The sequence below is a fragment of the Bufo gargarizans genome, chromosome 6 (genome assembly GCF_014858855.1).
Source record: "Bufo gargarizans isolate SCDJY-AF-19 chromosome 6, ASM1485885v1, whole genome shotgun sequence".
Lineage (NCBI taxonomy): Eukaryota > Metazoa > Chordata > Amphibia > Anura > Bufonidae > Bufo > Bufo gargarizans.
Genome location: NC_058085.1, coordinates 232,448,095 through 232,474,483, shown reverse-complemented (window position 1 = coordinate 232,474,483; position 26,389 = coordinate 232,448,095). Strand labels below are relative to the sequence as shown.

At 41.7% G+C, this 26,389-nt stretch overlaps 1 protein-coding gene across 3 annotated transcripts in view; it reads left to right on the top strand.

Moving 5' to 3' along the window:
* LOC122941779 overlaps positions 1 to 26,389 on the top strand; it is an 81,226-nt gene that overhangs the window by 52,776 nt on the left and 2,061 nt on the right. For all 3 annotated transcript variants that reach the window (XM_044299213.1, XM_044299212.1, XM_044299214.1), the window contains exons 2-6: positions 5,224 to 5,436; positions 6,393 to 6,506; positions 7,117 to 7,173; positions 7,386 to 7,598; positions 13,142 to 13,258. In XM_044299213.1, the coding sequence (XP_044155148.1) occupies positions 5,233 to 5,436; positions 6,393 to 6,506; positions 7,117 to 7,173; positions 7,386 to 7,598; positions 13,142 to 13,258 (705 nt within the window). In that variant the 5' untranslated portion in view covers positions 5,224 to 5,232. The remainder of the gene's footprint in view (positions 1 to 5,223; positions 5,437 to 6,392; positions 6,507 to 7,116; positions 7,174 to 7,385; positions 7,599 to 13,141; positions 13,259 to 26,389) is intronic.

Below are 26,389 nucleotides of genomic sequence, written 5' to 3'. Positions count from 1 at the left end.
AGAAATCATTTATGGCCTTCCTCTGCTCAGATAAATCGGTCCAACATGTGAAGGTTGGAGTTTCAATGGGTCGAAATGTCGTATATGAGGCAATGTTGGGGAATGCCAATCAGTCTTTGCAGCTCAAGAAGGGTGTGCTCTGCAGTGTAAGAGTGGCTGAAATGCATGCACAGTTTCCCTGGCCATTTTCAGGATGTCTTGCAGATGGGTGGAAGACTTCAGAAACCGTTTTACAGCGCCGACACAATGTTCTTCCCTTTGTCGGTGACCATGGTTGCAAATTTCAGTTGGTGAGTAGACAGCCAGGATTCATTTTCTTGATGGAGGATGCAGAGCAGTTCCTCCCTTGTGTAACTCTGTTCGCTCAGGCAAACTAGGTGCAGAACAGTGTTACACCGCCATGTCCTGCACATGTGGTATGCTGGAGGAGCACTCCGAATTCTGCCTGCAGTGGAGGCTGAGGACAAGGCTGAGGAGACAGTGGAAGACATTGGCGCAGAACCCAAAGCTTGAGACCTTACTGGTGTAGCTGGGCAGGAACCACAATTACCCAGTGGGCTGTAAAGGACGACATATATTGTCATTGACAATTGTTTGACTCCTGACTTTCCACTGCTGCCACCCTGCTGACTCACGGTCATGCTACCACCCTGCTGGCTCAGCCGCTGTCTCACTCACAAGCTGCAACCCTCTTCTCCTGATGATGATGAAGCCCCCCTTTTTCACCTGGCTCCCACATGCGATCTTGGCCGAGCAGTAGCTGCTAAATCTCGTCCTTGCTGAAAAGCCGAGCCAACGGCATATAATACTTCTCGAGCTAAGGGAACAGAAAATGCCCCGGGCCATACCAACTAAGGTTTGTGTAAGAGGAAACCACGACTCCTGGCTGGGGGATGTCTGATGTCACTTGCGACAAAGGATAAGATCGAGTCAACCATTCAAGGACCATTGGTTGCTGGTCAAAACACGACTGCTAGATGACACTGGCAGCTCAGGCAACTGCTGCTGCCACTCCTCCCACACCCCCTTCTGCTGCTACTGCTGCCTTCACCAGAAACATTTTGGCCACTGACGTTCCCTTAGAAGTGCCTGTCACCTGTCTGTCCGACATACTGTAAATTGAAAGAAACTGCAAGGGGAAAAGCGCAATACTATCAGGCTGCAAATTCACCCCAAAAGCAAGGATGAATGGAAGTACTTTTATATATCAAATAAACAAACCCCAAAACAGTTTGTATCAGGCCGCAAATTCACACTAAAAGCAGAATTGAATGGAAGTACTTTTATATAATAAATAAACACACACCAAAACTGGTTGTATCAGAGTGCAAATTCTCCCCAAAATCAAGGAGAAATGAACGTACTTTTATATATTTAAAATTAACACACACCAAAACTGGTTGTATCAGGCCGTATTTTTACCCTAAGGGCAAGGATTATTGGAAGTACTTTTATATATGAAATAACCACACCCCAAACGCAAATTCACCCTAAAAGCAAGGATGAATGGACATATAAAATAAACACACCCAAGAACTGGTTGTATCAAACTGCAAATTCACCCCAAAAGCAAGGATGCATGGAAGTACTTTTATATATGAAATAACCACACCTTAAAAGGAACCTGTGACCTTGATTTTGGGTATAGAGCTGAGGACATGGGTTGCGGATGTGCTAGCAGCCATCTAGCAACCCATGTCCTTAGCGCTATACACAAAATCCGGGCGACAGGTTCCCTTTAAAACTGGTTGTATCAGAGTGCAAATTTACCCCAAAAGCAAGGATGAATGGAAGTATTTTTATATATGAAATAACCACACCTTAAGGGCTGAACGTGTGAAGAGCGTGCCTGTGTTGTGGACCGCAAATTGCAGTCCGCAATGCACGGACACCGTCCGTGGGGCAGCCGCATGGGTATCTTGGACCCATTCACTTGAATGGGTCTGCAATCCCTCCGTTCCGCAAAAAGATAGAGCATGTTCTATGTTTTTGAGGTGCGGAGGCGTAGTGCTTCCGTAGTGTTCTGTTCCGTGCTTCCGTTCCGCATATCTGGATTTGCGGACCTATTGAAGTGAATGGGTCCGCATCCGTGATGCGGAATACACACAGAACGGTGCCTGTGTATTGCGGCTCCGCAAATGAGGTCCACAATATGGCAATGGGCAGCACACATTCGTGTAAACGAGCCCTAAAACTGGTTGTATCAAATTCACCCTAAGGCCTCTTGCACATGAAAGTTTTTTTTTTACGTTTCCGTTCCATTTTTTGCGTTCCATATACGGACCGTATATGAAACCATTCATTTCAATGGATCCACACAAAAAAACGAAAGGTACTCTGTATGCCTTCTATTTCTGTTTTTCCATTTTTCCATTTTTCCATACCGTTCAAAGATAGAACATGTCCTATTATTGTCCGCATAATGGACAAGGATAGTACTGTTCTATCAGGGGCCAGCTGTTCCGTTCTGCAAAAAACGGAATGCACACGGACTTCACTATTTTTAGCAGATCTGCTTTTTGCGGACCACAAAATACTGAAAAATCCATATGGTTGTGTGCAAGAGGCCTAAAAACAAGAATGAATGGACATACTTTTATATATGAAATAATCACACCCCAGAACTGGTTGTATCAAACTGCAAATTCACCCCAAAAGCAAGGATGCATGGAAGTACTTTTATATAATAAATAAACACACACCAAACTGGTTGTATCAGGCCGCACTTTCACCCTAAGGGCAAGGATTATTCGAATTATTGTTATATATGAAATAATCACACCCCTGAACTGGTTGTATCAGACTGCAAAGTCACCTCAAAGCAAAGTTGAATGGAGATACTTTTATATATGAAATAAACACACCCAGAACTTGTTGTATCAGACTGCAAATTCACCTCAAAAGCACGGATGAATGGACGTACTTTTATATATTTCAAATAAACACAATCAAAACTGGTTGTAACAGACCGCACTTTCACCCCAAAAGCAAAGATGAATGGGAGTACTTTTATATATGAAATAAACAAACCCCAAAACTGTTTGTATCAGGCCCCAATTTCAACCCCAAAAGCAAGAATGAATGGATGTACTTTGATATAATTTAAATTAACACACCCCAAAACTGGTTGTATCAGAGTGCAAATTCACATCAAAAGCAAGGATGAATGGGAGTACTTTTATATATGAAATAACCACACCCCAAAACTGTTTGTATCAGGCCCTAATTTCGCCCCAAAAGCAAGGATGAATGGATGTACTTTTATATATTTAAAATAAATCAGACAGCACTTTCAACCCAATAACAGATGCTAGGATTAATGCAATTACTGTTTAAAACAACCTAAAATCTGTAGTTATAGATCACTTTTAGTAACCCCAATTAGTACAGCACGGTGTAATAGAATGGCTCCTATTACCCACGCTTTGCACTCTCCTATTGGCCTCTGCTCTCACCCTACAGTGTGGATAAAGCCTCCCTATTATATTCCTCCACTATGAATAAGCTGTCCCTGAACTGCTCAATAGTAATCTTGGGTGAATAAAGGCTTTCTTTATCACTTTCCCTACTGCCTAATGTCTCTTCCTGCACTAAGTTCACTGTAAAATGGTGGAGACCGAGCATGAGGAGGCTTATTATAGGGCGGTGACATCACAGGGGCTGGCTATCTGCTGATTGGCTGTCTGCGTGTCATTGTGAGTGCAGCAGCCATTTTAGAAAAAAAATTGAATCGTTACCACGAGGAAATTCAACTTCGGGACGAATCAAATTTTTCCTGAAATTCGGATCGAATTCCACTTTGTCAACTTTAATTTGCTTATCTCAAACATTAATGTCAAAATCTTAGCAGCCTCTGTGGTACCTCACACTAGAGTACTTGCAAAATAGTTTCTTGTTTTTAATGCTATTTTATGTATTGTACTTGTATAGTTCTGTACAGTGTCAGACTGCAGTGTCTAGGGCACACAAGTAAAATTCATTCTGGGGGCCCACTGCACGGATACATGTAAATATTACTAGCTCTCACAGCAGCATGCATCAGCCAGGTACTACAAGATAATTGATTATGGGGGTCCCTGCAGTGACTTCAAGAAAGTGGGTCTCTGGGGAAAGAGAATGCTGGCTGGCCTGCTTCTATATCTAGAAGTCATCTCAGCCAAATAATGCATCTACAGTAACATAATAAACTGGGTAGTTTGCCAAATAATCTTCTCAGTCTTTGTATGGATACATAGGCTGGTGGAGATGCTGTATGTAGTACAAGTCAGTCTATTGTGCCATGTACCATTTGTGCAGGGAGTGGGGAACTAGGGGCCCACCTTATTTAGGGGCCCAACCAGGGGATTTACCTGTGCCCCTGTGGACCAGTTTGAGCCTGGTTCTGTATGAATAAGTTAGGATCCTCGCCTTGTTTAGTGCAAAGTCTACTGTTAGCTGAGGGCGAGAGGGGAGCTGCATGTGCTCACTCCTTAAAGAAACCAGGCCTGAGTCCAAGAGAATCCCTATATTTGAGATATTTTCATTAAGAAAGCCATTACTACGAGAGAGAGAGAAAAGAAAGACCTAGAGTGTCTAGAGTCTGCATGGCCAGGCAGTGATGCCAGTCAGTAAGGTAGTCACTGTTTAAGGCTGATAAAGACTTTACTGTAGTGAGGGAGCATTGCTAATACACCTGTCTACACTTTGACATTGTCCTGGCCAGCCGCATCTTAATCCTGTACTCAGCCTGGAAATTACAGACATATTTGCAAGAACCTTTTTGCCAGCGATAGATTCTGTAGAGAGAAAGAGAGGTAGAGAGAAGTACTACAAACACCATAATTTTATACCCATACATTGCTATTGGAGAACATTTACTCTATGAATAGCTCCCATTTTGTACTTAAGTAAAGAAAGACTTGTCTATTTTTTGCAAATGGTTGTTTACTGACTCCAGCACCATTTGCTGGCCACATCACCTACATCTCTTGCCTTGCACCTGGAACAAATTAACACCAAGAGCACCCTTGCTACCATCAGGCAGGAGCCCCAACAACATGGTGTGCCCTAAGGGAAGAAAAGGGGTGCCCTCCTGTCACTGCCCAGCCCTAGGGAGCATCAGTGTGAGTACTGCCACTGTGATTTATATGAAAAACTTTTGTAGCCAGAACCAGTACCATCCTATGCTCCGCTCTTCCTGGGCTTGCATTCATTAATTTTGTCAACTTTATCTCTCTCCTTAAGCTTGACACAATGGACCTCAGCTCCATAAAGACTGAAAATGGCAAAGTCTCCTGTGAGACTCCAGAGGGAACTGTGGTAAACGTTACTATTAACCAGCGTTCTGCCTTGGATTGTTTGTTGGATACTTTCCGTTTCTTCCGGGACATGAAGAGAAGTGGGCAAAAGACCAAGCCCTCCCGTATGTCTAGTTCTGCAGCCCACTTAGGGTTTGGGGTAAGGATTTTTTATTGCTTTTGTGATATTAAAATAGGTTTTCAAATGTTTTTTGTAAATGAAGAGGATCTGCAGAACTTATGAGATCATTCAGAGTTTTTGGTTTATCAAGTGCATTTATCCAACAGCCTCTTTGGGCCATAGACACAGACAGAAGGGGACTTAATTGACTTCTATGGAAGAGTGACCTGCGCAGAGGACTTACGGAGTAGATATCACCTATTGTGATTGTTGGATCCTGTGTAATTTATATATACTGTAGATATCTGTCATTCTAATCCTGCCTGTAATGATAAGCATATAACTGCAGTAAAGTGATCTGTACAGATCAAGAAGTGGCACCTATTATTAGGCTTAGTTTCCAGTTTAAAAACTGCAGGTTTTTAGTGCTTTTTTTTATAAATAGATATTGTCATGCCAAAATAAAAATAACATCACAAAAATTCTTTAAAAATATGTTTAACATAAAACAAACATGATTTAAACAATATTATATTTATTTATTTACCTTTAAAGATCACAATACATGGCAAATTTAGATAGCCCAAAGAGTGAAGGGTTTGAACTAAACTTGTAGCACTATAGAAACCTTTTTTTTTATTATTATTTAAAAAAAACAATATTTTGGGGTGGGAGGGGGACGGGGATAGGAAAACTATAAATTGTGATGTAGATTTAGTGATATAGAATTCTGAAAAGATAGATGTATTAATTTTATATGTAGTTACTACATGTATGTTCTTTTTCTTTTGCAAAATATAAAAATAATAAATACATTTAAAAATTAAAAAAATAAAATAGATACCTTATTGTGCTGGAGGTTCAGTTAATTTACAGTATGGTATATGGGGTTTAGGTTGTACCCAGCTCAAGTCATGCAGGTTACTACATATGGTGTGAGGAGACTGATATTTTCATAGTGCATACTTTACATATATGTGCTCCCTTTAATCTAGGTTGCCTATATTTCCCTGGGTTTGGTGTCTGTCATGTTGGCCATTATTTTCTGCATTGCACAGCCATACTTGAGCATCTTCTATTCAGGGGTCCACTTCTGGGTAGGCTTTCCGGTAAGTACCTCTAAACTATGTCCCTCTACCCCTGTATCTCTTGGTAATAGTTAGTTACCTAATTAGGGTTGCTAACATTAGTTTTTGAAGCCCAACTTCCTTACACTGACCCTCCAGGTTACACAGAACATTGCAGATTATCTGTTATAACTTGGTAGTGTTCTGTAATCTGTTGTTAATTTTGGATGACCTGGAAAGGCTTGACAACAGCTGTATAGACTAGTATCCTGGTCTTGGACCTGCTCTAATGGACCCTTCTCTATGATGGTTATATGCCATTTTAGTAACCAAGGACAATGATTGTCTTCTTGTTACATCATATTTCTGAGTGAGAAAATGTTAGACCCTATTGAATTCATATTTTCTATGCTATTATATGCTCTCAGTCGACAATTAAATCCAACACACATAATACTATATATAACATGGACATCAGTGTTATAGGACATACCCTGGCGACCAGGATGTGGTCATTGTACTTATTGCTGGATGGATAAACCATTAACACAGCACCGTACACATGAGACAGAATTCATTCACCAGCTTTTTTTCTCCTACTGTCATGTTACTGAAAACCTCATTATTTTATTTATGGCTTATTTCTTCATAGTTCCTTGTGTCTGGACTACTGAATCTTGTGGCTTACAGGTTCCCAAACATATGGTGGGTAAGTGTTGGCCTTTCTTTACAAAGTAGGTATCCAGAATTAGCACCATATTACTCATTAAGAACACAAATGTAACAGGAGAAAATAGAGATAAGAAGCCTATAATTAGGGGGTTTAGTTGAGGCCTGTATATTGTATATTGTATTTTATTGGTACCTTATTGTGTGTTCTGTAATACTTACTTCTTTCTCTTTTGTAATTTACCCACATAGAGGACACTTGCCTTCATTTCCCTTTTAGTCAACTTTGGTGTGTCTATCGGGGGACTGGTACTTACAGTTGATGATACTCATCGTTTCTACTGGATGGGACCTGATGAACAAGCCTGTTATAATCTTGTTAATGGACGTGGATATTACAGAGCAACAAGCGGCTACAATGATTATGAGCTGCAGAGATGCCTAGATGGAATCCGGAAATACAAGGTTACCACTTCTTACTGCTTTCAATGTTATAATATTAAAAATGTAAATTGCCATATTTTTTTTTTTAACAGGCCGAGCTGGATGGACAAATGTCTTTTTTCGGCCTTATTTGCTATGTTACTATGTTACATTTGTTTGCTACATATCTTTTCATATGTTGACCTAAAAGTAAAAATATGTAAATGAGTGAATATTTTATCAATATATTTCCTATTATTTGTGTAGCGGCAGCATATTCTGCCTTGCTGTACAAAGATTGGCACTAATATTGAGTGAAGTTTAGAAAAATTAGATTAGGCCCATTTGCCAAATTTCGTCAAAAAATCAGCTATAAATCAGGTGTACCCATACATCACGATGGCTAAGGGAATCTATGGAGTAGGCTGCTGAGTTGAGCCCACTGTATATGCAGCGGGTGCCGGCTGTATCCTACACCGATCGCCATACCTGTGAGGAAAGTAAAAACCGTGGGGCTCCTATCGTTTACCATGGCAGCCTGGGCGCTTTTGAAGCTTCCCATGGCTGCCATGGTAACCTCTGTGCTACGCTGTGCATGAGGCACAGCTCAGCAAGGAGCCTGTCAAAATTATATGAATCCTAATAGATTTCTATTAGGGTGATTTAGGACCAGGGATCAAAAGATCCCAAGTTCTAGTCCCCTAAGGGGTTAAAAGTTGACACTGTAAAATAAAAAAAATAAAAAATTAAGAGTTGAAATCACCCCCGTTCCTGATTTTACATATTAAAAATACATAAACAGAAAAAAACTAACGGCGAATTGCATGTTTTTAATGTTTTTTTTTCCATTACAGCACACATTACATTTTTTATTAATATTTGAATAGCTCAGACATTTTCGAATGAGGCAATAAAGAAAAACAAACAAGCCTCAGGCAATAAAAAGGGCATCTCAATATATCCATAACACCTAAAAAATGATTAAGGGAACTAACAATGATACCCACACATATCCTTTTATTTTTATAACTGTTTTGTGCATGCCAATGTATATCTCTTATTTCTTGTAATTTTTATAATTAAGTACTGTACCCTTTTTCGTACATCTTTGCACATCTTTGATGGTTTTGCCTTGTGCCCTGAATGAGCCCAGTAACCTCCATTTTTAAGTGTTTGAGTGCGGTTTACGTTACCGTGTATTTGCTGTGTGACCTCTGCTCTACTGTGAGCCTGCTTAAGAGTGGGGCGCCGTGGGGTTTTCTATGATCCCCTAATTAATTGGTGTTTTCATTTAAATGTAATAGATTGTGCCAGCGTGTTGGAGTGTATGAAACGCTGTGTCGTGGTGTGATCTAAACTCAATCTGATGCCTGTGTGTAAGGGCATGTGAGATTGGGCACGTGAAATAGATCGATCCTTGGCTGTCGCACCCAGGTCACGCGACAGAGTGGTCCCCCTTACATGACATATCTAATTTATTTATTGTTTATGGAATATGAAGTAACATTTAGTTATTATATTTAGCACAGTCACTTAGTTTTTGGTTATAGATTATTATTGGCACTGTCACTTTACTTATATTTCTGTTGTAAACAGACACTCGGGTTATTGATGGTTAAGCTGCTAGCTGTATTTTTTATATTATGAAATATGTGCTAGGAAGACATAAACTGGAGAAAATTGAGATTAAGGGATTTGATATATGAGGGGACCATTAAAATAAAAATTTTTATAATTTGTTCCTGAAATTCAAGATACGTTCCTTGCTTCCCTGCTTTTTGGAACATGACAAATGAATTACCATATTTTTCGCCCTATAAGATGCACCGCCCATAAGACACACCTAGGTTTTAGAGGAGAACAATAAGAAAAAAATATCTTCTTTTACACCTCAGGTAAAACTAGTAATCAGACCCCCAAAGTTAATCAGACCTCAGCTTACAGCCTCAATCAGACCCCCAATGTCAATGAGACCTCAGATCAGACCCCCAATGTTAATGAGACCTCAGATCAGACCCCCAATGTCAATCAGACCTCAGATCAAACCCCAATGCTTTAGATCAACCCTGCAACCTTCAGCCATCTATCAGCCCCCATATGTCAGCCATCAGCCCCTATATGTCAGCCATCAGTCCCTATATGTCAGCCATCAGCCCCCATATGTCAGCAATTAGCCCCTATATGTCAGCCATCAGCCCCGTCTATTCAGCCATCAGCCCCATATATTCAGCTTTTAACCCCATATATTCAACCATCAGCCCCATATATCAGCCCATATATGTCAGCCAGCAGCCCTATATGTCAGTCATAGGCCACTATATGTCAGACATCAGCCCCCATATGTCAGACATAAGCCCCTATATGTCAGCCATCAGCCCCACATATCAACCCCTATATGTCAGCCATCAGCCCCCAGTGCAAATAAAATAAAACTCACTTACCCCATCCTCTTCATCATGCTGTTGGCTGTGTATTGCAGCACACACTGTGAGGTCACAGAGCGCCCTCATGCTGTGCGCAGCCCTGCATAGCCGATAGCCAAGCCAAGGACCAGGAAGCGGTGAGTACAGAGCCTTCATTGCTTCCCGGTCCTCTGGTACTAATGAAGCGCTTCCATAATGGAAGAGCTTCGTTAGTATTTGCCCCATAAGACACAGGGGCATGTTCCCCCCACTTTGGCGGGAAAAAACATGCTTCTTATGGGGTGAAAAATACAGTATGCTTGTATTTTGTGGGCTGCAAGTTTCTTATGCCAAATGCAAGATTTCCTGACCTCGCTGTAGGGCTGCAGCATTTGGTGTCCATCCCACCCATATATTTACTGTAATCCTGTATATAGACAGGCTTACAGGCAGTGGCATTTGTGCCACGCACAGGAATAAGGCTGCTACTGTCTGGATGTATAAATGTCATAATTTTTTGTTTTGAAACTTTACATGTAGGATGTTCTCATTGCAAATGCCCTTTATTTGGGGCACTGTGGGGGTGTTTATACAATTAGGGGCACTTGGGGGCACCCTGATAGGAGACCAGAAGAGCGTAGCTCTGATCTCCTCAAAGATAACTGACAGGATGAGATCAGAGCTGCGCTAGAGGATCCTTGCCTGCTGACAAGCAGGACACACTGCAATTGGTTGGTCAAATTTTGAGTGACCAATCACAGTGATCGGAAAACAGGGGCCGCTGTGATTAGTCCCCCGCTGTATGCCTGGTCAACTCAGCTGTCCGTGGCACCGGCTTAAATGCCGGTGTCACCACAAGTATACTTGCAGTGACACTTTGATCTAATGACGTACTGTGTACGTCATGATGCAGTAACTAATACTATATCATGATGTACACAGTACACCATTGGTCATTAAGAGGTTAAAGGCAAATTTGAGTTGATATGTTTTACCTTTATTTATTTTTAAAAAATAAAAAATTTCCCTGAAATTTTTGGGAAAACAATTCTAAATTTGCATTTAAGATGGATAGTGATACCTCATAAAGTAGTTATTAATTAATATTCACCATCTGTCTACTTTATGTTTTCATCATTTTTTGAATGTCATTTTATTTTTTTAAGATGTTAGAAGGCTTAGATTTTTAGAATTAAATTTTCATTTTTTTAAGGAAATTTCCAAAATCCACTTTTTTAAGGATCAATTGAGTTTTGAAGTCACTTTGTGGGGCTTACATAGTAGAAACAACCCATTAATAACCCCATCTTAGAGACTACACCCCCAAAGTTATTCAAAACTTATTTTACAAACATGGTTAACCATTTAAGGAAATTTTCGGCCGATCGTTTTGTATGGGGGCTCATTTTTTGCAGGATGAGTTAATGTTTTGCTACCATTTTGTACTTTTTTTTTTTTTTTTTACAGACCATTAGATATTTTTTAGAGAGCCTACGCCATTTTTTTTATTATGGATGCAGCAATACCATTTTATGCTTACTTTTGTATGTATTGCATGTTTACTTTTTAATTTTCGTCTGCAATCTTACACAATAGAAGCATTTTGGAAAAAATAATGCTGTTTTTGTGTTGCCATTTTCTAAGACTCATATTTTTAAAAAAATTTGCCGATCGTCTTGTGTAGGGGCTCATTTTTTGCAGGACGAGGTGATGTTTTGCAGCAAAGGTGTACATTAGCCTTTAAGAATATATATTAGACCACCCTTTAATATTGATCTGACACACAGTATATATATATATATATATATATATCATTCCAAAGGGTTCACATACTTTTTCTTGCAACAGTATTTCTACCCACAGTCACTCCACATGTTCATGTCCCTCACTTATATCTTCCCAAAGTGTGGGCTTTAGACAGGACTTTGCATAAAGTCAACCCCCTCCCCATTTTGATACCGGAGGGAACAGTTTGTTACTGATCACTACCAAGCATAACGACCCTTTATAGGAAGTCAAATTAACATATGGCTTGAAAGCTTTGCATGGGAGAACTTGGAGGAAAGCCACAAAAACAGGAGGAAAGTATTGAAACAAAGCTAACCACTGAGCTGTCCATTAGTTTAAAAAAATTTTAATAATAAAGATAAAAATAAACTCTTTAAGAAAAAATAAATACAAAAATAAAACTCCTTCCTCAACTGCCAAAAGCATCCTCAGTAATATAAACACACTATATGTAGGCATTCTGGCACTCCTGTAAAACTGCATACATATCAGGGAATATATATTGCCCAAACCTTGGTGATTGGTACCGTCCGACTCCCAGGACTCCTGACAATTATCTGTTTAAAGTGGAGGCAGCGCTCGAGTGAGTGTTACTTCTTCTTCAAGATTACAATGCACGTTATCTCGCAGTGTAATTACTGCTTGTTCTATTTACTTGAATGGGACGAGCACTTGTAATTATACTGTGCCACCCCTGCAAGCAAGACGATGCACAGTGTAATCTTAAAGAGGAAGCAGTGCTTGTTCGAGTGCCACCTCCTATTTAAACAGCTGATTGGTGGGGGTGGCTGGAGTCGGACCTCCACCAATCTGATATTGATGATGTATTCTGAGGATTGGTCATCAATATGTATTGGCTGCACAACAACTTTAATAGGAACTTTGCTGTGGAAGGCCGGGGAGCTTTCACAAGGCTCCAAACTGCTAAAGCAACTGAATAAAGGGCTCCCAGGATCTAATTGCAGGGAGCCATTTAATCACCAGCCTACTTCGGGTAACTGAAGCCTCAGATGCCATGGTTGCAGTTGACTATGGCATTTGTGGGGTTACATATCTGTGATCAGAATTGTGTACATTCATTGACACTGGTGGCAGGCGTCTGCTGTGCGGTTATGACGCCAACTCAGCTTTAGAGCAGGCGTTGAATTTAAAGGAAAGGGTAATGCTTACAACAGAAATCTCCAACCATGCCCTTTGCATCTAATAACAGAACCCCAAAACAGGCGAAGGGCTTATAACACAGTAGAAGCGACACTGTGACCTTTTTTAGGCCTTATATTGACAATGTGTATCGAACAAAGTTCATATAATTGTTCTAATGTATTTTGATAAATTCTTATTGTCGATTTTCCCCTTTTATGTGTCTCAAAATAATATATATTTTCTCATTTTCAGTTTCTAATAAAATGCTTGACATATATGACCTTGGTGATCATGATCTGGGGTCTCTGCATGGCAATCCTAAGCGTGGGCATGAGAGTGAAGTCATTTTGGTCTTCCTGCAAATTAGAGGTAAGTGACAGAATGTCTTACTGGTGATGATTCAGTAATGGGTTATGCAAATATCAATCCTTTATGAGAAGCAATGGGATAAGCATATACACTATATTACATGTCGTCTTCACAGTATGGCAGTATTGTGATCATAGTGATAGTTATAAGCAACTTTATGGCCCCTTTGTAATTGTGTAGTTACGCTAACAAGGTATTTTGGGTCCTAGGGAATGTTATTACATAAATGTACATGATTTGTGTTAAAGGGATGTATGGATCAGGCTCACAAGCGGAATATGCTCCTAACACGGCAGGTACCGGCTATATAATACAGCAGACACCCGCTGGCACTGGCCTGGATTGGCCATAACTCTGATCCCAGGCTTTTAACCCCTCAGATGCCACGGTCAATAGTTTGAGGTTTTTCAGGTGATTCAAGCTGTTGTAGCAAAATTGTGGGGCTCCGATCAGTTACTATGGCAACCTGGGACCTTGTGAAGGCTCCCAGGCCTGACCAGGCTTACTACCTGTTACCATCTTAGCAGGAAGCCTGTAAAAATTGTATGCACTGTGGTGGTATTCTGTTGCAGTCTATGGTACAAGCAATATGAAAATTGGGGTTAATAAAATGATAATTTAAAACTCAAAAATGTTATACCCCCTTTCTAAATTTTCCATATAAAAAAAATCTATAGTATAAGAAATAAACCTAATTGTTATTTCTAAGTCTTAAAATATAAAACTACACCAAAATGGAAAAAAATCTAAATGGCTGATTTGCTGTGTTTTTTTTTTTTTTTGTGTTTGTCACCTTCAAAAACTTCCCCACTTTTTCTAATACAACCTATAGTAAATTAAATGATGCCATTAAAAAATTTAACTTGTCCCAAAAAAAAGTTCTTATATGGCTATATAAAAAAAAAATTATGGTACTTGGGAGATAGAAAAGAGAAAAAGAAAGAGAAAAAAAAAAAAAATTAGATGTGTCTTTAAATGAACACTAACCCCAGTATCCCAGTAAAAGAAAAAAACAACCAGCAAAACATACCAAAATCTTCTTTTTCTTCTTGTCTTGTCTGATACGAATTCAGACAATGAAAAATAACAGAAGAGCTGTGTATTTTTCTCTTTGGCTGCAACCATGTTTTTGCCATCCGATGTTACGTGAGAACGTGAGCCAGAAACTTCAGGGAGGAGTGGTTGCTTTAGGCTGCATACTTTTTTGTCTACACAGTGAGCGTGACCTTTTTGTTGGACTGTAGGTCAAATTGGATTTGGTAACTTTGCCACCCATAGTACCAATAGTTCCAGCCGCAGTACATACATAGTACAAGCCATAGCATATTCATAGCATCAGGACAACAGTGTCTACGTAGCCAATTGGGTCTCCTTTACAATGTACCCAGATTTTGTAGACAAACCTGCCTAGTTCTGCAGTGATCATTTTACCATTCACGGAACAATTGGGTAGATTTGCCTTTCATCAGCTTTAGAAAGCTGGGTAGCATGTGGTGCTATGCTGAAGACCAAAGTAGTTATATAGTATATGCTTACAATTGTCCTGATATTATATTTATAGATATAGGGGGTCATTTAATGAGACCGGCATTTTAGAAGCCAGGTGCCAGCCTCTAAATTACTTGGGCGTATCCTCCACCGATTATAAATGTAAGACAGCTCCCTTGCTATCTATCGGAACATTGGTTCTATGGGAAGCTCTAAAAGGGGGTATTTTTGTAATGGCACACATTACAAGGGACATTTTTGTACTGGCACACAAAAGGGAGCATTGCTCTTTTGGGGACCCGAAAAAGGGGGTATTTTATGTTCTGGCAAACATTATAAGGAGCACATATTAGAAGGGGGTATTTTTGTAGTGGCACACATCAAACATTATAAGGGGAACTATTAACTAGTGGGGACATTATGGTGTGATTTATTACTACTGGGGACTATGGGGACAAGATTAATTTTATGGGCACTATAATTTCTAATGTCACATGGAACTTTTTTTGTACTGGCACAAATTTTATATATATATATATATATATATACGGAAAAAAATTACCAGCAGCACCACCAGGCCAAAAAACAAATATAGAGGGTGCACTGTCCGAGTGTGGTAAATGGTGCTTACCCACTGATACGGAACAAAGAAATCGGACTGCACTCCAGTTAAATCTTCAATGAAAAAAGGTTTATTCACCCATAGGTGGCACAAGCGACGTTTCGGCTCAAATATGAGCCTTTCTCAAGCGAGAAAGGCTCATATGTGAGCCGAAACGTCGCTTGTGCCACCTATGGGTGAATAAACCTTTTTTCATTGAAGATTTAACTGGAGTGCAGTCCGATTTCTTTGTTCTATATATATATATATATATATATTTTTTTTTTTTACTGGCACACATTATAAGAAACAGCTGAGAGGCCAATTGGACGAAGAAACTGTGACCAGTAGTTCGGGTCATATATGGGATTAACCCACGCAACTGTACGTGCAGGTAAGTAAACTGGAAAGGGACCTACACATTGTGCTGGCTCTACAGGTTTTGGTGCAGATATCTTCCGCGTACGAACCCGGGTGGTGGCATATGAAAGACCCTTCACAGATGCAGCAATCTTGGGAACAGTGCTGGTAGATACTGGAACCATGGGAATAGTAGAAGGCTCTGATGCAGCAGAGTTAGTGGCTAGGTCTGTGTCTTGACAGTTTTCTTCTGTCTGTTGCGGCTCTTTGGATGAGTCTGGGTCACAGCTGTCACGCTTGGGCTGAGTTGCTTGGAGTGCTGCAACCTGGTGCAGGACTTCCAGATGGGCTTCCAGTCTGGCAATCTGTTCCTCCACATTGAGTTGGTCAGCTCCGTGGGAAGCATCAAGTTCAGCGGCTGTGTGAAGCGCCTTCTCTTGTCGCATACCTTTCAGGTGAGCGTGGAACTGTTCCCATTTCACAATGTCCTCTAGGGTTCTGTCCTAACGAGGGGGCTCTGGTGATGGATACGGGCTGGCTGGCTTCTCCAATACTGTGGGTTGCCAGAAGATGTAAGGCCCGATGAATGCAGCTTTCTCCTGGTAGGTGGTTCAGGTAGGCTGAAGTTGGACCTCTGGCTCAGTCTCTGAGAGAGAAATGTCATCTGAGTCCTCCCAATTTTCTGGCTTAGACTGCGGGCGGGTCACGCTGTGACATAAGGACCCCTCAGGCCCTCAGCGGGGGTGAATTCTACTTGTTTCCCCTCTCGGAGGTTATGCTTGTACCCCGGTAAGTAGCTCCGCTTGACGGACCTTCTGTTCACATATAGGTCCCGGCCAGTAGTGAGGTCTTTTATGAAGCCAAAACCCTGGTCCTTGTCAAAAGTAATAATAGTGCCCGACCTCCATTCCAGGTGGGGCTGAGAGTCTCTAGGGTCCTCATGGATGGCTTTGGCGACCTCTTCAAAGTACATTTTTGTCTGAGTCGTCTTGAGCACTGTGTATCTCTTCCATTAGAGCATGCCACAAGGGACTCGGCCTGGGAAAGCTGTCACATGGCTGCCGGCAGGGGTAGGGCGGCATCTCCGATCCCGGAGAGTAGGCAGGTGGCTCACCCATTTCTCATCCTGTCCAGGGCTGTGAATCTCTAGACACTGGAGTCTCTCTGGTTGCTCCGCTCTCTGCCATTTTTGGTGACGCAGTCCAGTATAGGGTAAGCGGTGCATATATTGTCCATTCAAATGAGGTTTATGGCGCAGCAGAGATACTATTTCCACCTTTCAACACAGTGGCACCAATATTTTCCCACTTTGAGAGGGGGTGCAACTTACAAGTCCCTTAGGCAGCCATCTTAAGTGCAAAACAGTCCATTCAAATAAAGCAAGCAGCGCTATTGACTTTTGAAAAAAAAACAATTTTGCAGTTTTAAAGATGCAGTTTTGTAGTAGAAGTGTAGCGCAACATATGCAGACAGTCTCTAAACAGCCTAAACAGTCATTTGGCCCGATAAAAGCAATCCAACAGTTGGGGCTCATTCACAATAGGCAGTCTATAATGGTGCAGGGGTTTGCAAATCCTGTTCGTGACGCAATTTATTTTATGCAGTATGCCAGACCAACAGGAGAATTATATGTGAGGTCACGGTGTGAGCATTAGGTGGGCCGAGGTAAGTACAGTTCTGGTTACTCACGGTTATGTTGTCCCTGGGTAGGCTCACATAAGTGATGAGGAGAACGGCACAAGAATTCTCTGGGGCAGACTCTGGTGTAAGGGACACAAGCCAGATGGTGGTTCGCGGTGCCCTTGATGGTCTGTAATAATGTGCTTATGGCAAGGTCCCTTGTAGTCGTGACGCCAGTACCTTTTATGGTGGTACAACCATTTACTGTAGTGTTAACTGAGGAATTGGAGACTGAGACAAGGATAGTGCAATCCAGCTTATAACTTTTACTGAACGTTGCTTCTGATAACGGTTACATTCAAGATATGAAATACAGTCTCTCATGCATACCGGGGTAGGATATTGTAAGTCCTCAGATAAAACAGGCTCTTTGTCTTTTATGTATATGAAAGCTACTGCTTTAGACTAGGCTTTTGAAGTATAAAAGTCTTAGGCTGGTATTAACTCTCGCTTTATTCTAACCTGAATTAAAGGTGGTTTTCAGAATCCATGAACCTCTTTTTCCAGTGCTTTTCTGGCAGTTGGCCTAACTGTCCTCAGGATTTATACTGGACGGTATGGATGCCGGAAGCTGTGTCCTACACCTAATTGCAAAGGTGCCTGGGAAGCCTTTGAGTATGGCTGTTTGCTATCGTTTGACTTGAATAAAATATACTAATCCCCTTGAATACTTGCTGTAGCAGCTTGTCACTGGTCACCCTGGGCAAAATCTTGTAGGCTTTAACCCTGGACTGTGGAGCCAACTGGGAGAGAGCAGAGAGGCAGGAGGCCTCCCTCCAGCAGGCAGCTACATCATGGCTACTCTCTGACTAAACTTCACTAGACACTGTCTAACTTGGGCCTGAGCTAAGCTATATATACACTGTAACACTGCCCCATCTAGTGGAGAAACTAGTGTAGTGCACCCTAACTAGGCCTGTGTAAAGGATCTTACACATAGAATCACTTAGTGACATGGGAGAATATGACATGAGATGAAGTGCAGCATACAGGCATAATATATGACAATAAAACACAATAAAACAAGTTTGTGGTGCCCACGATCATGTAGTGGGACGCTGTATATGTTTATGACAGTGTCAGGAACACTATTTACTGAACATAGCTATTTTTTAGGGCACTATCTGCCAATAATTATTGAAGGTGGCACTATCTATGTGGTACTAATATTTTCAGGGGGATTTACTGTTTCTGCAGTATAGTTTTGGGGAGCACAGTGGGTACAGTATTGGGGGTGGCAGGATGAGGTGTCCACAGAAGGTGGGGAGGATGATGGAAATGTAGGAAACTAAGATGTCTATGAGTCAAACTCTGCAGAGAGAAGACATGAAAGAAAAAACATTGGCACATTTTAAAGGCAATCGTTTTTATTGGCATTTTAGTGGAACATAAATAGAAAGCCATATACCTTAGTATTTTGATTTACATCTATATGTGCCTATATAATAGGCTTGCTTATAGAGCGACAATATACATAGGTACTTTGCATAGTGAGAGTAGAGTACAATAAGGTCCGCAACAAATAGACCATAAAACAGTAAAGGGTAAGGGGGGAGGGTAAGGGGGGAGGGAGAGGGGGGGAGGGAAAGAGGGGCATTAAGGTATTAGCGATCATTATCTAACATAGTTGAGCAGTGCAAATCTATCTGGGTTCCATTATTCACTTTCTGTCCTAGGCAGGTGGAGCGACCCTGTAGTTAAGGGGGAATAATTGGGGTTGTGGAGCCAGTTCAGAAAGAGGTTCAATACTCTGGACTGATATCCCAGAAATCAAGTCAAAAACACTGTGCCAATAGGGGGTGAGTATGGGGCATATCCACAAGATGTGTAGTAGGGAGCCTCCAGCCCCGCATCCTCTCCAGCAATAGGGGCAGGATGAGGGGTAGATTGTGTTCAATCTCTGTGGAGTAAAGTACCACTGTAGGATGGTCTTAAGCCCTGCTTCGTAGTGGGTTATGCATTTGAAGTTAGAAACCAGAAATCTGATAGCTAGGACCCAGTCCTCTTCTAGGAAGGACTTCCCTAGCTCTAGCTCCCATTTTTTTATGGGTAGAGTCTTGGTGAAAGTGGCTTTATCTCCTAATATGTCGTATACGTAGCGTGTGGTGTGTCTTTTAAAAAGGGATGGGAATTTGAATAGTCTCAGTATGCAAGAATTTATTGAGGGTGGAAATAAAATAAAGTGTCGGATTCTCAAGTAGTTGTAGAATTCAGCATGTGGCAATGTGAATAAGCGGTGAAGTGAGTCAAAGGGGAGGAGTCGGCCGTTTGACATGATTTGGGATATGGAAGTGATCCCCTTTCCTCGCCAATTTGTCAGGTTAATGTCAGATATGCTTAATTCCAATGTTCTTATAGTGGCTTGTGGTAAGAGGGTAGAGTTTGAGTCTTTCTGTGTTCTGTGAATTGTGGACCATAGGTTGCTAACATGTTTTATCGTTAGTAGGTCATCATGTGGCTGGGACGGGTTCCATAACAAATGGATCAGATAATCCTTTAAAGTAGCATGTTTAATTGTGTGGAATTCGATCAGGCTTTTGTGTCGTCTGGGGTCCACCATTCCCGGGTGAAGGAGAGTGCTATTGCTCGGAAGTAGTCCTTAATATAAGGAAGGCCTAGTCCGCCAGCATGTTTTTTCTTGGACAGTAATGCCCGAGCTACTCTGGGTTTGGTTGGACCCCAGATGTACTTACCCAGAATCGACTGTGCTTTTTTGAAGAATGTTGCAGGGACCGGGATTGGGAGGGCACGAAAGATATATGTAAGCTTGGGGAGGGTCATCATTTGGAAGGATGCTACTCTACCCACCCAGGACAATGCTTTCATAGAAAAATTGTTTAAGTCATTCAACATGGTGGCTAGAAGGGGGTGGTAGTTTCAATTATGAAATCTGCATAGAGTGTGATTTTGTGGGATCTTCCCCCTATCTCCACTCCAGCTATTAAAGGTGAGTTTCTTATAGTCTGTGCTAAGGGTTCCAGTGCCAGAATAAACAGTAGAGGTGATAAGGGACATCCCTGTCTAGATCCATTAGTAATCCCAACTCGATCTGACAGTACTCCATTAACCCAGACTTTCGCGGAGGGAGAGGAGTATAAGCAGTGGATAGCTTGGAGTATTTGTCCCGAGAAGCCATGTGTCGGAGTGTAGAGAATGTGTAATCTCAATGTAGGCGATCAAATGCTTTTTCCGCGTCTAATGTGATCGTAAGCATTGGGAGATTATGCATTTCAGTGTAATTAAACAAGTCTACAATCCACCTGGTGTTATCGGAGGCTTGTCGGCCAGTCACAAATCCAGTTTGGTCAGGGTGGATCCGTGAAGGGAAAAGTGGAGCTAATCTATTAGCTATGATCTTAGCAAAAAAATGTATGTCGGAATTAAGCAGTGAGATAGGCCTGAAGTTCTGGGGTATGTCAGGTGCCTTTGCCAGGTTTTGGGATTGTGACTATTAGTGTTTCCAACATGTCCGGGGCAAGAATATGTTGAAAGTGGTGAAAGTACTCATTAGAGAGTCTGTGGGAGCCTGGGGATTTTCCTAAAGGGAGTGATGTAACTACCTTATTGTGATTGAAAACGGTGCGTTGAGTGACTGTAATTGTGGCTGGGTGAGAGTGGGAAGGGACGCCTCCACTAAGGTAGAGTAATTTTCAGGCAGTTGGGGTACTATCTTTTAGATTGTAAAGTGTTTTATAGTATATTTTAAATTGGTTAGCAATGTCTCTGGGATCTATCAATTTTGCCTTGGTTATGGGGTGTACCAGATGTGGTATCTTGGACTTTGACTGTTGAGCTTTTAGTTGTTGCGCCAAAAGTCTGCTTGCTTTGTTTCCCTGGAAATAATATTTAGATTGGAGCCTTAGGAGGGATTTATGGTAGTTTTGAAGAAGTAGGCTGCTAAGCTTGTTCCGTGTGATCCTAAGTTCATTGGAACCCTGAAGGGTTGGAGCGGGTTTATTTATTGCCTCCAGATTAGCAATGTGTCCTAGGGTTTGTGTAATATCTCGTTCTCTGAGTTTCTTTACAATGGAGTTCATCTTAATCAAAGAGCCCTGTATGTACGCTTTGTGGGCTTGCCACAAGACAAATTAGTTTGAAACCAAACTGCTGTTAAAGTGAAAGTATTCATTCAAATGTGCAGAAAGTTCCAAAACATGCTTCGGGTTATTGAAGAGAAATGCATTATCCTCCAAATAGGGGCTCTTGGAGATTGAAACTGTTCCTCAAGGGTGATGGTGATCGGGGCATGATCTGACCATTTAATACGGCCAATATCAGTGGAAAGCGTGTGGAGTAGGGAGGGGTGGTCTATCATAAACATGTCTATCCTCGAGTATGTCCCTTGTATGGGGGTGAAAAAGGTGAAGTCCCTTTCTAGGCTATGTTGAGCTCTCCATATGTCCGTAAGGCCTTCAGAATATAAGAAGGAAGCAACCCCTGTATCTGGTCGCCTTGTAGGGGATGTGGAGTCAATAGTGGGTTGTAAGACGGTGTTGAAATCCCCGCATAGGATTGCCTTCCCCTGTTTAAGCTTATTCACATTGCGCATTAGTTTATGTAAAAAAAAACAACTGGTGGGAGTTAGGGGCGTAAAGGTTAACTAATGTATATGTAATGTTATTGATGGAACAAACTAGAATAATGTAGTGACCTTTTGGGTCAATTTTGGTCTTAATGGGAGTATAGGCAACAGTGTTTTTGACAGCGATTAGGGTACCTCTCTTTTTCTTGTCACAGTGTGATTGCAGGATAGTGGGAAACAGGTGTTAGCGGTTAAAGCTTCTTTCCACATGTAAAACCTTTTCTGAGGGCAGTTAAGGCTTTTAACATTAAGGAACATAATCTTCAGACCCATGATATTAAAAGAAGATAGTTATCTTAGCCCTCAAAAAGGAGAAGAGAACACAATAATGGTATACAATATTAATATGTCAAAATTGAAAGTACTGAAGGCTCTATAGCAGGGAAGAGAGGGAGAAAAGAGGGAGGGTGGGAAGAGCAACAAATAAGATAAATGAGACGGGGATAACCGTATAAACCTCAGTAGGTAATGAACAGGACGGTGGTAACCGTCTAGGTATAAACAGGGCGAGAGTTCGGTGCTAGAGTTGGAATAAACCGAGAAGATGAGTGGTGCCAGAGTACCTGCACCAATTCGTGTGAGGTGCTTCCAGGACGCCTAAGTAGGATATCACAAAAGGTCTTAGCGGGGTAGTAATAAACAGTATACTACCACTGCGGAAGTCCTGATTTGTAAGTTGTCATCTGCAGGGGACAAACTCAGGGCATCAGCCCTCTGATGTGTGTGGAGTAGCAGAGACTATGGAGGTCAGCGTCCTCTTCACTTGATGGCAACGAATCTGCCACAGATGTAGTAATTGTTTCCCTTCTTCTAGGGTCTTGATGGCATGTGTTTGTCCGTTTTTTCAGATAAGAATCTTCAGGGGGTAACCCCATTTGTAGGGGAAATCGTTGTCTCGGAGGGCCATCGTAATAGGCAGTAGTGCTCTGCGCCGGCGAAGGGCGACCATAGAACGGTCTGTGAAGAGTTTAATCTTCTGGTATGGAGCAGGCAATGAGGTCTTGTTTCATGCCGCAGCCATGAGTGCCTCTTTAGTATGAAAGAAGTGGATGTTAGGGCCAAGGTGTGGAGGCTTAGGGAGTCTGTGGGCACTGTCAATAATCATATCCGGTGTCGGAATCTGTGGTAAAAGGGCCCTTATTAACCCTTTTAAATAGGTTTGCAGTTCCTGGGGGGCAACGTCTTCAGGAATACCCCTAAATTTAACGTTATTTCATCTGGAGCTATCTTCCAGGTCGCCATTTTTAGCCAGGACATTATGGGCATCAATAATAGCATTCTGGAATGTTGCAAAGTCACCCATTTTTGTTTCCACATGTTGCATCTTATCTTCTGTTGTCTGCAGCCTGGCAGAGAGAGGGTTAATCAACCCCGCAATATCTGTCTGCAGACCGGCTTATCAGAAGAGGTGAGCAACTGGAAGGGATCTGGGGTTGCAGTAATGTGAAAGGTGTACTCACTTAGCTGTATTTGGCTTCCGGAGTGCACCGCAGTCAGCTGTGGATGAGGGAATCTAGGCGGCTGGTCCCGCTGCGCCAGAGGACGGGCGCCATTTTAGATCCCATGCGGAGCTGGCCCTGGAGCTCTGGCCTCTTCTGGTGTCGGTGGGAACGACGGAGGCGATTCATGTAGCAGGTTGGTGCTGTCGGACATGTCCGGTGGGGAGGGCGAACGAGCTGTATGTGCTGGTGACATTGCACTGAGATCCCAATGCCGCTTTGTCTGTACCATCTGCGCCATCTTTGAATCTTCCCCAGTCGAAATAGCTCTCCAGGTTGCCGTCTTGCAGCTTCTGTAAATGCTTCTTTGTTTTCCCCATAATGTCAGCGGGGGAGTTATGCATCTGTGAGAGCAGTTAGGTGTCTCTTCAGTATAATTTGAGACGGGCAGGCAAGTTTGCAGACGCTGAGGTGCAGGAGCTCTTCACTCAAGCGGCCATCTTTTTCGGCAGCCTAGCCACACCCAACATTGGCACATTTTACAGGCTCATAATGATCTTAGGGATTTAATTACCCCTAAACCCAGTATCACCCATCGTAGAGGCAAGAACCTTAAGGATATTTTGGTTTATAGCTTCTTCAGTGGAGACTCTCCCAAAACTACATGGTTAAAATCTAATATAGTGGGCAGTTACCAATGTGGCAGATGTGCCCATATATCAAAAAGACTAAGGATTCCATCAATCCAAATGATAATTAAAAAAAAATATGATATTAGACAATTCATTAATTGTCAGACTATGGGAATTGCATTGCCCAATGTCCGTGCTTCAAACTATATATCGGCAAGACAACACAAGAGTTTAGACGGAGGATCTGCCAGCATATCATTAGCATTAATACGAAGACACTACTATTTCTAGACATGTCAGTCAATTCCACCAAGGAGACCCCAGTTCTCTTAAATTGTGGGGGGTATGCAAAAAAAAACTCTTGGTGCACGAAAAGGGAACCTGGATAAAGTCCTCCTCCAGGAAGAGACCAGGTAGATTTATCTCCTAGACAGCTTCAGTCCGAAAGGCCTTAATGAAGGCTTTACTTTTTCTTCCTTTTTTATAAATTACCAGATTGAAGGAGCTCTAGCTATTTTCATTTTTTCCATTTTATAAAGTGGAATATAAGCTGCAGTTTGTGATCATGATGAACTTGTATGATATATGGTATATTAGTGCAGTTTTCACTGTAATAATGCTTTTCATTAAACTATGATCTATTTATACACTTTTTTTCTTTTTTGTCGCCAAGTGTAAAACTATATTATATATATTGGTCCCCATAAGTATTATAGTTTGGCATTATGTTAGTATGATCTACGCAAGCGCACTACATACATTGTGAAGAGTTCTGGTTAATAAATTGGTGCGCATTCGCAGTTGTAAGGGCATTTTGATGCCAGAGACTCAGTCCATGTGCAGCCTCAGCTCAAGCGCACCGTTTTTGGGAAAACTAAGCCTGTGCGCATTGGAGTTGAGCGCACTACGTCATTGGCACTCCTCCTCTTCTCTTCTGTTGGATGCAGTGGTACGTGTCACTGCTCTATACCAGCTCCCATTAGCCACAGGTGAAGTTGGTCATACTTACCCCCATCAATCTTACATTGTGACTGATGGCTAGGGATGTCACTCACTTTGTGGAAGCCTTTATATATCAGGTGTCGGGTGTCTTTTTTTCAATTTTGCCTGTTACCCCTGATGAAGCCAGAATAGCTGGAGAAACATGTTGGGGGGCAGCTTATAGGTTTTAGGCGTCTATGTTCCTATGTCCACTGACCTCGAAATATGCATTATTGAGTAGTGTGGATGTTAACACATCAATCCAGTTAGCGGATTATCAGTGATAGTAACTAACTGATAGCTAGGGCTGAGCAGGGAAAGTGCACTCCCAGTAGCCCTTCAAGTAATCAGAACATTACACAGGTTGACACAGGAACCAGAGAGGTTTAACCTCTTTATTAGCTCAGTTTAAGATTACTATCATTTTTTTATTTTAAATATAGTAAAAGTTAGGTTTTATCATTTTTCCAATATCTGGGACAAGATAGGTGTGTGACCTTCATACAGTAGGTTTTGCATCATATATACTGTGGGGATACGCTCTCGTAGGCAGTGGTAGCGAGTGCAGTATAGAGGCAACACAGACCAGTCTTGGTGTAAAACACGATGCTTTGTTTATTCACACGGTGCATAGGGAGGGTGGTCACACACAACAGCAAAATAATAGCTCAATCACAGCAAGGTTTGTGGATCATCCATTGCCAGATTTCTACTGTACTATTAATAGTGCAGAGCTATCTTTCTACTTAGTAACTTGGTATGCTTAAACGGGTTGTCTCAAAGACAACCCCATTATACAGTATATACCCTATTAGATTGTATAGAAATTATCCGCCCTGGCAGTTGCAGCTGTGTATTACATGGCGGGCCTTGATTTTATTTGTATGGGCACCCACAACTTCCCCCAGCTTTAACAGATGATTGAAAGGGGTTTCAAGAACCGCACCTATAACAATCAGTTGATAGCTGGGACAGCTTTTTTTCTAAAGAGATTGTCATGAGACAACCCCTTTAAGTAAATACATTTCCACTAATGTATTTTTTTGGGAGGGGGGCAGATGGACATACTGCTGTTGCAGTAGTACAGGGTTCATGAGGAAGAAGGTTCCCTACTATAGAGGACTTCAGTCTTCAGCATTTAGAATTAGAATTCTCTACTGCAGGATATAGTGAAGACGCGAATGAGGAGAATAACTCCGACTCCAGTTTTGCCAAAACTATATTTTACTTAAACGTGGTAATGAACGAGACTATAGGTGCTGGTTACACATGAATAAATTTACATACACCCAGCCAGGAGGCTGAGACCATTGTGCTGTACTCTGCGGCGCCTCCGGTGAATGATGGAGGTATTAGTGGTAAATTTAC